At 51.9% G+C, this 12,606-nt stretch overlaps 2 protein-coding genes across 2 annotated transcripts; both read left to right on the top strand.

Annotated features, from left to right (window-relative positions):
• Positions 1 to 4,469: 4,469 nt before the first annotated feature.
• On the top strand, positions 4,470 to 6,826 carry LOC125121996 (putative uncharacterized protein FLJ46214). The gene is made up of 2 exons (XM_047770260.1): positions 4,470 to 4,640; positions 6,332 to 6,826. The coding sequence occupies exons 1-2, from the start codon at positions 4,470 to 4,472 to the stop codon at positions 6,824 to 6,826; spliced, it is 666 nt and encodes a 221-aa protein (XP_047626216.1).
• LOC125121995 (paired box protein Pax-3-like) lies at positions 6,598 to 12,229 on the top strand. The gene is made up of 5 exons (XM_047770259.1): positions 6,598 to 7,069; positions 8,334 to 8,569; positions 9,895 to 10,024; positions 11,177 to 11,484; positions 11,954 to 12,229. The coding sequence occupies exons 1-5, from the start codon at positions 6,985 to 6,987 to the stop codon at positions 12,227 to 12,229; spliced, it is 1,035 nt and encodes a 344-aa protein (XP_047626215.1). The 5' UTR covers positions 6,598 to 6,984.
• The last annotated feature ends 377 nt before the right edge of the window (positions 12,230 to 12,606 follow it).

Below are 12,606 nucleotides of genomic sequence, written 5' to 3'. Positions count from 1 at the left end.
CCTAAGGCTAAGGGCGCGCAGGGAATTCTCCCAACACACCCCTTGCTTGTGAATGTCCCTGTGTGAGAGTGTGTCTGTGTGTCCATATATACCTAGGGATGGATTTTGTGTCTCTGTGGCTATATATGCCTGTGTGTGGATTTCTATGTGTCTGCGCGTGTGCGAAGGGGTGCGACTGTTTATGTCCCGTGTGAGTGTTCTGTGCCTGTGATTCTAAGTATCTCAGTGGTGCGTTTTGATAAAATACCACTCTCTCTTTCTCCCTCGCTCTCTCTCTCCTTACTGTCCACCTGCTACAGCCTAGGGAAAGAAAAAAAAAAAAGTGCCTCCTCTCTCTCTTAAGCATCTACCTCTTAAATCACTCTGGCTTCAGCTGGTCACTTATCCTCTGGGTGGGGGGCACGTGTATCCCAACCAGCACAGGTTCGGTGCAGGCAGGTGGGGGACGCTGAGTGCAGGAGTGGAGGGCCAAAGATCCGGGAAGCAGCTTCAAAGGTTTCGGTAACGACTTTTCAGCCTTTATTTATGCCCCTATTAATACAATATCCATCATGTAGATATTGATCTTTATCCTTTAAACTGATACGCTGAGAATCAATTAGCCATGCAGATTACATTTCCTACATATCCAAATGTTAATCTTTCAGACCCTGGGCCAGTGATATATATATTTGCAGCCAGATAGTATTAAATTTCGTTTAGAAATGAAAAGAAGAAGAAAGGCTCTCTGAAGCTCATACCTCTTGGGGCTACTTGTCTTAACTCTTGCTCAGGGCTGGGCGATAGGGGTCCAGAGACCCAGACAGTGGGGGTTGGGGGGGAGGCCACATTGGTAACCCTCAAACAGGGCTGTAGAGAAAACCAGGGGCAAATTTCTGTGACAGGGCTCTGGGTAGCCAGTTAGCACTGCGTCTGCACTTTTGTCCAGCACTTGCTCTAGTTCAGCCTTTGGGTGGCCAGCTCCTTTCCATCACTTTTGGAGTCTGAGATGGTCAATTTTCTTCTTTTCAGAGTTTTCTCTCAATGTTCTCCCATCTGAAGTTCTAAGTCAAAATATTTCTTCCACTTCTTGTCCCCCACCAACCCAAGATTAGTTTAAAGGTTCATCTCCAGAAGGACAAACTTTGCTTAGAAGAAGAAATAGATGTTTTCCTGTGGGAAGGGTGTTGGAGAGAAAGTTTAAGATCTAGGAAGGAATTTAGTGCAATTGTTACTACCTAGAGATTGGAAGGGATGAGGCAAGCTATTATGGTTGTGGTGATGAAGGAGGGAAAGAAAGAAAGAAAAAGAAAGAAAGAAAGAAAGAAAGAAAGAAAGAAAGAAAGAAAGAGAAAGAGAAAGAAAGGAAGAAAGAAAAAAGGAAGGAAGAAAAAGAAAGAAAAGAAAGAACATCACATTTGAAAGTGTAGAGGGGGTCAGGAGAAGACCTCAGGGGGTCAGGGACCCCCTCCTCTCCTTCATACCTGATCAACTCCCAGAGGCTGCCCAACAGGGTGAGGGTGGTTGGAAGGCAGGGTGCATGCAACACTCTGCCCTTTTTTGGGGGAGCCATGCCTGGGGAATGCAGAAGTTCCTGGGCCAGGGATTGAAACACTGTATCCTTAACCCACTGCACCACAAGGGAACTTCTAATAATCTCTTAGTAATTATTAATAAGGTAGCTCCAGTCCCTACCTGTGCTCCTCAGGACTTTGGTGAAATCATGCCCTGCACTCAGTTGGTAGAGACCTGGACTTCTCCAGCTCCCCTACCTGTTGCACTTACTCTGCCAAGTTGGCTGCATGGTCCCCGACTCTGGAAGCACTTTTAAAACCCGAGGACCACAAGTTCAGGGCTCACTCACAGCTCTGCTGCCCTAGGCTCCTGGGACTCCATTGTGGCTCAGCTAGAGACCCTGGGTTTGATCAGTTGCCCAGATCTCTCTTGCTCCTATGTCTCCTGCCTCTCATTTCTCCCTCTGAAATCCACCTGTGTGATTGAAAGGAGCCAGGCAGGGAGGCAGTGCACTGGGACCACGTGGAGTCAGAGAAAGACTTGACCTGATCAAAGCAAAGGCCTATTAGTTCACTGCCCACCCTCTCCTTCCCCTCCCACCCCCTTCACTTCTTTCCCATATTCCCCCCCCCCCCCCCCCCCCCCCAATGCACAGTCTTGGTGCTGCAGGGCCAGAGACCCTGGCATCCTGAGGCAGGAGTTCCTGAAGTGGTCATTTGCCTTTCTGCTCCAGAGGTCAAAGAAACTCAGCAGATCTCCCATGTCTCTGAGCAGTCACATCCACGTTCCCAGCTCTGCTTCCTCCCCACTTCAGATTCCTGCCTGTTCTGCACACTTCCTCTTTTCTTCAGGACCCAGGCTACCTAACCCCAATACCAGCCAGCCCTCCTTCCCAAGACTCCTCAATCTTTACCTCCCTCCCACTGGATCCCTTCACAGAGCCCTGCCTGCTGGCATAGCAAACACACCAGCAGAGAAGTTACTAAGTTTCTTTTCTAAATGTCAACCCCCCCCCCCATACTCTTACTGAGTTGGGCAGGATATTTTTTGAAGATGAGATAGTACTTATTCTTTTTTAAAAAATGTGATTCCCCCCCCCCATTAGGCTTGGACATCTTGTCTTCCTTATTTGCAAAAATACAATTTTTGTTGAACCAAATGAATGCCTATAGGAGACAAATTGCTGTGAAATTCATTCTCTCTCTCCCTCACTATCTTTAAATTTTTTTTTTTTTTACATCTCTCTTCTTTCTCTTCCTTTTTGTGTCCTTTCCTTTTCCCTTCTTCCTTCTTTTCTCACAAACCATATGTTCTTTATTGAGAACCCACTCATACATTCTGGGGCAGCTCCCCCAGCTGCAGGGGCACCGCAGGGACAAAAACCACTGCGGCAGCCCCACACCACATTTCAGTTCCTAAATCTGACCCCATCCCGACGGATTTTCCAATGGGGGAGAATAGCGGCGCCAAAGCTTTTGACAAACAACTGCAGGGGGCCTGATGACGGTCGTTAAGCCAGGCACTGGGAAGGGCCATGGGTTTAACCCGAGCAATCGCCAATCCGGTATGGCCAAGAAGCGGGTGGTCAGGACCCAGCATTTTGATTTCTTCCCATTGAACGAAGGAAAGAAAACCTTTCTGCGGAATTCAGGGTATCGAAGGGGTTTTTGCTCAAACTTCGGACTTTCTCCTTAGAGTGAAGTCTGGGGTCAGGTGGGCAGCTAGGCGCATCCCCCAGAGGCTCTACCCTCCAGATAAGGCAGAAAGACCAGCCAGGCAGCAGGTGCCCCCCACCTCCAGTGCAGGGACATTATTTTATATAGATTTTAATTTCCTCTTAAGGCCCATGTCTACTTAGAATGAGGCCATCTCTCAGAGCCCCAAGAGGTCTGTGGGCCATGAAATGCTTATGTCTGGGGCCCACAAGTGTGGGAGCTGTCTACTGAAGGATGTTCCCTGGCCAGAGAAACAGACTCCACTCAACCCGACTCCAATGGACTGGACCGACACATGCAAAGTGGCTGGGAGGGAGAGCCTTCTAGTGAACCAGGCATTCTTGGAGGAGCAGCTACTATTTCACTTGAAGTGCCTCTGAAACTGGGAGCAGAGAAAGCAGCCACAAGTTATTTTCCTTTTTTGTCGAATTATTCTGCTATTGTCTTCATTTTGCACATGCATTAGTGTAGGTGGACACTGCATTTGTTCACAAAACTGTGATGGAGACTCTCTTGGCTGCTTTCTGGGTGACATGTCAGTCTAGGAAAATGATGCAGCCTCCCAAACCCAGGCTCAGGGCTGCGGGCTCCGGCACCCGCCTTCCAGGCCCACTGCGGTGTTGCTCCTTTGCCAATTAGTGGACTGGGTACTCAGTGGCCCGCAGGTTCTGGGAGGGGAAAGAGGCATGCTGGATACTCCCTTCTAGCTCCAGGAAGTTGGGATGTAGGAGTTAGTTTTGGCTTCCGGAGGGAATATGGAATGAAATGAGGGGACATCCAAGTTTCCAAGATAAGGAAGGAGTGGATGGAATGGAGAATCGCTGTGGTGCGTTTTTCAAAACCAGTCTGGGAAACAGAACCGTCAGTCTTCTGGTGACCTGTTGCGCACAGTGCCTGAATTCCTGCTCTGGGCCTGGTCTGGCCTGGCTGTGACTGGGTGACACCGACCGGGGAACTTGAGCCAGCATCCCTGTCTTTGCTCTCTGGGGTTGGATTTTGGGGATAACAACCTTAGGGAATTTGGACTCTGGGGAATTCAGAAGGGATCCCGCAGCCCTACCTTCCACCCATCTCTGGGTCTCGGCCCTCCGGCTGCTGCCAGGGTGGGGAAGGGCCGAGTTAATCTTCTGGCTGCAGGGAGAGCTCAGAGCGCTCCCGTAGGGGAGAGGCCGGGAGAGACTCCTGAGCCCCTACCCCACACACCCTCGTCTACGTTTGTACATTTTATAGCAAGGGGTGGTGGATTTTTGGATGCGCGGAATGGATCGGCACCCAGGAACACTCGAAAGCCATTTCACCCGCAGTACTCTGTTCAAAGATCCTCCTGACTGCACCACTTCGAGGACGCGAAACCCGGGAGAAAGAGTCCGGGGCAAGCGCGTGTCTTCACTCACCCGCAGGAAAGAGAACGCCCGGCGGGAAGAGCGCCGGGTCTAGCGGGAGGTCTTGGAAACGCAGCCCTCCGCTCCAGAACAAATGAGACTCAGCCCTGAACGTTCCTTAACCCGTCGCTGCCGCAGTTCCTTTTAACTGAGACGCGCCCTCTTGAAATATATTTTAGGTACCTCCCTCCTCTAACAAGGACCGCTGACCCTCCAAAGCGCTCTGGCTGTTCCCACTCAATCTTTGGAAATAGAAAACTTGGAAAAAGCCTAGCTCTCGAGAAGTAGCTTAGGAAACAAGACAGAGGTTTTGGTGGCCCTAAGGGTGCAGAAAGGAAATGAGACAGTTTTCTCCTTGACAAATTCAATCATTTTATGCAAAACCAGGTTAAGCAGGGCTGCATTCTAAGCAGTGACCCTCCTGTGTCCCATGAATGTATGTGGGGCCCTCCTGCTTGGTTGGGTGGGGGGATGAACAGACTTTTTCGGGTGTCTCCAGAGGCCTGCCTCTGTTGCTCAGAGGGTCAACCAAAACTTTTAACTTTGGGCAGAGAAGAAAGCTGCCTGCTTTTTCCGCTCGCGAGTGGATTTTTAAAGAGCCAACTCACAGAGTAGCTATACTCCTCTGCCCTAATCTTGCTTTCTTAGTTTGCCTTAATTAGGGGGTGGGGAGTTGGAGTTGGGGGCCCGAGTTCATGTAAAAACTGTCAAGTGAGTTGGGGGGCGGGGGAGAGTGGAGAACTCCAGCCCAGAAAAAATTCAAAAAATCGTAAAAGGAAAAGGGGGAACTTGAAGCCCAGAAGTCATTGTTTTCTTTATTTCAAAGGGAAAAACCTGCCTGATTCTCATCCTTTTGATTGATTAAGGCCCTGAATACCTCACAGCCCCGGAGTGACAGTCCCTGAATAGACTCGAGCGAATAAAGCGCAGTGCAGAGTGCGGGGCTGGCACTCGGGGGTGTAAAGGAGGCGAGTTCGCTGGCACTTACCAAGTTATAAATAAAAGGCTATGCACAATAGCACCTTCTCTAAGGACAGACAGTCTTTACAACACTCCTGGCGTCATATCCTGCTGGGGACACTTCAGCTCCTAGCCAAGACTTCGCTCCTTTTATTTTTCCAGCAGTTTAGTCTGAATACCATAATAAATTCCTGAGAACAAACGCTGCAGCCGGGCAAAACTTTAACATATAGACGCATCTCTGCAGAGGCATTGGGGGATCTATACCTCCAGATTTAGAGCAAGGGCTTCCTAGAGAGTGTTTTTCAGTCATGGAGAGGAGATGCCTTTCTCCCACTTTCCTCCTCCCCAGCCTTCCACTAGCCAGTCCTGGGGCCTCTGGCCACTACCTAAACTTCACGCCATCCCTGCCTCCAGACTGAGAGGACAAAAGAACGTATCAGCACACCCTGGACTCCTTCTAGGAGAGATTTCATAGGGAAGGACCCCCCCCCCCCCCATAATAAGCCTAGGCCCAGGGCCATGGACCAGAGGAAGGAAGGCTAAACCTGTCTGGGGGCTCCAATGCCTTCTTATTGGAATCCTGCTCCCTCCATTGGCAATAAGCCAAGAAAAATGAGAGAGCCATGAATAGAAAAGTAGACATAGAGACACACAGAGAGATAGAATGAAAGAGTCAGAGACAGAGAAAGACACAGAGATACACACAGAGAAATAGAAAGTCCAGGAGAGAGACACAGAGCGACAGCCAGAGGGACGAGGACCCCTCTCCGGTCTCAGCAGCTGCCCGTCTCCCTCGGACTGTCTCTCCGGGTTTCCGTGGGTCTATCCTTCTCTCCCCGGGGAAGGGGCGCAGCGCGGGTTCCTCTCCGGGCCGGCGGAGGCCTGGGCACCGCCGGGGATGGGAAGAGAAAGTGGCCGCTGTCGCCCAATCAGCGCGTGTCTCCGCCACCCGGGACGGTCTCCCCGTCGGCCAATCGCAGCTCAGGGCTCCTGACCAAGCTTTGGGTGAAAGAACTAATAAATGCTCCCGAGCCCGGATCCCCGCACTCGGTGTCACGACGGGAGGAGACTCAGGCCGGCCGCGCTCCCGCCCACACCCCTCCTCCCAGGCTCGTAGCGGCGCTCGGAGCCCCCTCCCCAGCGCTCCCTGCCGCTGGGCCGCCCGCCCAGACTCGCACCAAACTTTTCCGCCCTGGTCTCGGCAGCGTAGACTCTGGGGCCTCCCCGCCCGCCCCTTTCCCCGGTTCCACCTCGAGCCTCTCCCTGGACTAGGAGCAAGCAACCCCCCTCTCCGCGTCCCTCCCTCTCTTTCCATCCTTTTTGGGGAGGGGCTCTCCACTCGGGGGAATTGCCGAGGGTCACAAGCTCCGCGCTCGTCTTTCTATTTCGCCTTCACCTGGATATAATTTCCAAGCGAAGCTGCCTCCAGGATGACCACGCTGGCCGGAGCCGTGCCCAGGATGATGCGGCCGGGCCCAGGGCAGAACTACCCGCGCAGCGGGTTCCCGCTGGAAGGTAAGAAAGGGCCTCAGCGTCGCCGGGATCCCGAGGCCTCGGCCGGGCTGCTCCACCCAACCCGGAGTCTCCACAGGCTCGTTCGGCGAGTCCAGGAGCCCATTCTCAGGATACCCCCACCCCCAGAAGGAAACAAGGGCGAGACCACTTGATTTTCTCTGAGCTAACGAAGCGCCCTTCTCTCCGCAAGGGCCCGCGGAGCTTTGCGGCCCGGCCTGAGTCCCGGCCGGTCGCCTTTCCCCTGTTGTTTCGGAAATGCCCTGGTAGGGAAGAAATCAACCGGCTTCTGAACAGCAGAAAGAAACTTCTTAGCATTTTGTCCACCAAGGACCTCGCAAAACTGTCCCAGCTGCTCCCGGTGTTTGCTAAACTCTTGTTCATCCCAAAAGAATTTTCTCGCCGGTGCAAAGTTGTGGTAGTGCCCGCCACTGCAGCATCTTGCTTGGAAATTTTAGTATTAATTGACTCATTATTTAGAATTCCATTCATCTCCATGGTCCTCTCAAGTGTTCAGAACCCATTTGGGGAAGGACCCTTCGGTCAGCCTGATGGTTCTGGAACCCCAGCAAGGCAGGAGGAGGTACAAGCCCAAGACTTTCTAGACCGTTGACGAGGTTGGGGCGCCCGAGCCGGGATGCTGACCAGGCGACGTCTGGCCCTGGACCTCAGTCCAGAGTAGAATGTAATACCCAGAGCACCAGCCCAGGCGAGAGGGCCTGCGAGCGGACTCTTGCCTTTCTGTGAGGTGTAACAGGTGACATGAGCTGCCGCCCTCCGCCAGCTTTTAGAACCCTCTTGACCTTTGGCTGAGGCACTCTTAGGTCGAAACCTGAAGGGCTGTTAGCTCCTCCAAGTTGCTTAGAAAGTAAGCCACCCCAACCAGAGAGAGTTTGAGAAAGTCAGAGCCCCGGTGAACTTCTCCATGCCTGGAGGCTGTTCCTTGACCAGCCTCAGGGTCACCCACCACAAACTGTCTCCTCTCCTGGGCCCAAAGGAAAGGCAATTTCACTGGAGCAAGTTATTGTGCCCTGGTTGCTCCCTTCATACAAGATTATCTGCCCCTAAACTGCTGACTAATTTGAACAAATGTGGTTGAAGTAGGGTCTGCGGCAGGGAGCCTGAATCAAGCAGTTTCAGTGCTGAGGCAGTCACCTGCCAACTGGTCAGAAGAGTGCAAAATTAGGTACGTTCGTCTTTGGGGCTGCTCTCTGTGCTCCCAAAATGACATTTTGTTTTTGCCTCTCTTTTCACCTCCTGCTCCCAGTGTCCACTCCCCTTGGCCAGGGCCGGGTCAACCAGCTCGGTGGTGTATTTATCAATGGCAGGCCACTACCCAACCACATCCGCCACAAGATCGTGGAGATGGCCCACCATGGCATCCGGCCCTGTGTCATCTCCCGCCAGCTGCGTGTGTCCCACGGCTGTGTCTCTAAGATCCTGTGCAGGTATCAAGAGACAGGCTCCATCCGGCCTGGTGCCATCGGCGGCAGTAAGCCCAAGGTGAGTGCGTGGCCTGTCTCTGGAGGCCTCCTGGCTGCAGTGTCTAGAGTTAGAAAAGGGTGGCTGAGGGCAAGGACTACCATCCAGGGCTTTCCAAAGAGTTTTTTCCTCACATCCAAGAAGGTGTGTGTGTGTGTGTGTGTGTGTGTGTGTGTGTGTGTGTGTCTGTTGGGGGTGAAGGGAGGGGGTTAGAGAGCTGTTTGAGCTGGTGCTCCTTGATAAATGCTAAGGAAAAACTATGGCCTTTTTATTTTTATTTTGCAAAGGAGATAAAGCATTTGTTTTTATGCCTCAAATCCCAGAGTCCTCATCAAGTTATTTTAATAGGCAAACACCTCAAGGGTGCAAGGCGTATATGCCCACCTGTTGCTTGTTTCTTTCCTAAGTATCTTTCCAGCTCCCAGCTACTGCACTGCCCTTTCCAAAACTAACCCAAGGAGCCACTTTTGGTTTTCTAATGGCTTCTTTCCCAACTCCCATCCTCAATCACCTCCCGTGCGAACTGTCCTCAAGGAGTCAAAAGCTAGGGTGATTTGTTGCTTATGCAATGAGCCGATGATATGGCTCCAACTATTTCAGTTCTTCTTAAAAAAAAAAAAAGGGAAAGAGAGTCACACTGGTTAGGACTAAGTAGAAGAGGATTATATAAGGTCTGCCTTTTCTTCTGGATATGGGGAAAATCTAAAGTAATTTTCTAGTTGCCACAGTGCAAAATTAAAAGGAGAGTTCTGGTAAACTGAAAACTTCCAAACAACAGCCTCTCCTCCCATGCCAACCCTCTTTGAATCTCTGAAAACGTTTTTTATTGGGGGAAAAAAGAGCCAGTCTCTCAAATGATCCATATTTGCTATCCATTCTAATACTTAAAACCTAGATACCTTTTGCATTTCATTTTGCTCTTCACTTTAGCTAAAATCTTGTGCACCTTTGGAAAGGCACAAGTTACAGATTTCACTGGATGCTTCTGCCCCTCTTTCAAGCGTTCCTTTTTTAGTTTCGTTTTCCAGTGGACTCAGTGTAGAGAGTTACATTTCTTTATTCACATGGATCAGAAGGTACACCCCCTGTAATGTGTTGTACCTTTTCTTAAATTATCCTAATTGTGGGAGCTGACTGGGGGAGAAGAGTTCCCAGGCTGCTGCAGGCTTGAATGGTTTTCTCTCTGCCCCTTTTAAACTGCCTTGGGGTGTCAGAGTCCTTTTTGCTAACCAGGGGGACCTTCCCAGGGGTTGCAAGGAGCATCCCATCAGGCCCGCAGGCAGTGAGGCTTCGACATCTGGCCCAGAGGACTGGGTACCAACGCTTGCCTGCCTGTTCTCTTAAAGCAGGTGACAACGCCTGACGTGGAGAAGAAAATTGAGGAATATAAAAGAGAGAACCCCGGCATGTTCAGCTGGGAAATTCGAGACAAACTACTCAAGGACGCGGTCTGTGATCGAAACACCGTACCCTCAGGTACGAGGCCCATTAAACGTCTTCCTGAGACCAGACGTCAGAGGCCGTTCCCGTCAGCCGAGCCATAATCACCCCGCTGATCGATCTGGGGATAGGCGGGCAGCCCCTCCCAGGGCTCTGAAATATTTACGAACTAGACATTTTTGGTGTTTTATGGAGGAATGATGAGCTGCTTGTCCTGGGGTTGAGAGACTGCCGCTGAGGGCTCCCCAAAGAGAATTTCTGTCGTGCAGGCAGGGCAGGAAACGCGAGGCAGAGGCCAAACGTTTATTAATATTGATGTTCCCTTTTAAAAAGAAACAAATGTTTTGGTAACCCCAACTGAAGGGAGATGGGGCCGCGCCAAAGGAGACTTCGCTGGGTGCTCATAGGAAGGAAGGCTTCTGCAACCGCCGAGATTTTTTTTCTGGGAGAGTCCCAGGGATCATCCGGCGCCCCCGGCGGCCAGGGGGAGGCGGACAGAGAAGAGGGGCGAGTGCAGGGCGAGCGCGAGGGCGCACGGGTTTGTTTTTAATTAAAAGGAAACTCCCTTACCCCCCCCCTCTCCCTGCGAGAACGAGATATTTCAGAGCATGGATTTGTTTACCAGACTGGAATCTGGAAAAAATAAATGGGGAGAGTGCATTTTCTTTTGATTTTTACAATAGGAAACGATTCCGCAGTTGAAATTTAAACCCTTTATAGCCTCAAAAAAAGTTGAATTGCAGGGAACGGGTCCTCTCTGGTTCTGCCTCCCTTAATGTGAACTGTGGGGCGCAATGCTTTCCGGCTGAGGGGGTGCAGGATGGGCCAGCGGGAGAATTTCCTTAGATTGGAGATTTAGAGACCTGTCTGTGGAATCAAGGAGGGAAACGCTTCCTACTAGGGAGAGAGGACGGAGACGGCGGCCCCTGGCCCTAACTTGAAGGCGCAAACTTTCCAAGGCTCCCGGTTCCCTGTTCCTAGAAGCCGATAAGGCGATGGGGGATTTCAGGAGGGGAAGAGTCTAGAAAGGTGAGGATGCCCAAAGATGCTGGAGGAGACCAAAGCAAGCTGTTCATGGCAGGCCTTCTAGGCCCCTCATTCCTACCCCGACTGGGGACTGGTGGGCCCCTTCCAGCAGGGCCCTACAAGTCTCAGTCCTTTGCGCTCCCTTCCTCCTCCCGCCCCCAGTGAGTTCCATCAGCCGCATCCTGAGGAGTAAATTCGGGAAAGGCGAAGAGGAGGAGGCCGATCTGGAGAGGAAGGAGGCTGAGGAGAGCGAGAAGAAGACGAAACACAGCATCGACGGCATCCTAAGCGAGCGAGGTAAGCGGCGGCGCGCTGGGCGGCGCCCCGTCGTCCTGCGCCTCGGCAAACATCCGCGCTCTGACGCTGGGGGCCTTGAGGGCGTCGCAGCCCGGCTCGTGTCAAGGTGCCTCCTTGCTCATATCCACTGCATCCGGCTAAGAGCATTCAAGGGAAGGACCAGAGACGCACTTGTAAGGAACACAAAAATCTTTTAGGGTCTGTTTTTTGTCTTTTTTTGTTTGTTTGTTTTTTCTCTTCTATTTTATCTATTTTCCTGCCGCACCACTCTCAGTCGTTGGGAGTCTGGAACTGCGAATTGTGCTCTAGGTGTGGGGCTACTCTCTCGCCCTCAGGCATAAGGCACTGGGCATCTCTGAATGGGGGCGGGGGGGGGGGGGGGCTAAGGGCAGTCCGTGAGCCTTCGGAGGTTAAAGGGACTTTTGCGCCCTTAGGAAAGGCCCGGATCTCCAGAGTCTTTCCCACAGCAGAGTAGGGAGGAGAGCGAGGGAGAGAGAGTGGGGGACAGGGTTCTGGAGAGGAAGAGACTCAAAACTCTTTTAGGCAGAAGGGTCCCAAAGTTGTATGGCGCTGACTGTCTTGTAAATATATATGTGTAGATTGGCTTTTTTTCCCTTTTAAATTGGTTTCCAAATGCGGTAGGATTTGAGCTGTGTGTCTCTGGAAAGTAAAACAAGCCTAAGCTCTGGGCTACAAACTGAAGAGATCCGGGTTCTTGGGCACGCGGTGCTGGCACCCTTTCTCCGCCCTGGGGAGCGGACTAATGGCTTCTTGTTGGCTGCGAACTGCCAGCCTCAAGAGAAAAACCTCCCCCGTGGAGCCATAAGTGCAGCTTGCTTCCCTTTTACCAGCTGCGGGTTATCTCCAGACTCTAAAGGTAACCCCCTCCCACAAAAAAGTCGACCCTTTGGCAACTGAACCCCAAAGCGTTCACAGCTTCAGGAGAGTCTCAGCACTTTCGGCCTTGGGGAAGATTGCACCTCTTCAAAGACGCAAAGTGTCTGGAGTCGCGCCCCCCACCCCGCCCACGCGTGGCCTTCCCTCGCCTGGGGCCGAGACTTGGCTAGACTGAGTTGACTTTTGAGTTCACCAGGTGAGCCTGAAGCGGTCACCCACTTCGACCAATTGGGTCTCAGACCCCAGCCAGTGGCGTCCGGGGCAGGATTGTGGGTAGGGAAGCCGATCATTTGCCCAACCACGGGGCGAACCGCTGTCCCTCCGGGGCAGCAGCTTTACAAATCAATGCAAACTCTGTACACGACCTCGAAGGGACATAGATTTAGATGCAGCGTCGA

The sequence above is a fragment of the Phacochoerus africanus genome, chromosome 3, assembly GCF_016906955.1.
Source record: "Phacochoerus africanus isolate WHEZ1 chromosome 3, ROS_Pafr_v1, whole genome shotgun sequence".
Classification (NCBI taxonomy): Eukaryota; Metazoa; Chordata; class Mammalia; order Artiodactyla; family Suidae; genus Phacochoerus; species Phacochoerus africanus.
The sequence above is the reverse complement of the archived record's forward strand: the minus strand, read 5'-3'. Positions and strand labels throughout refer to the sequence as shown.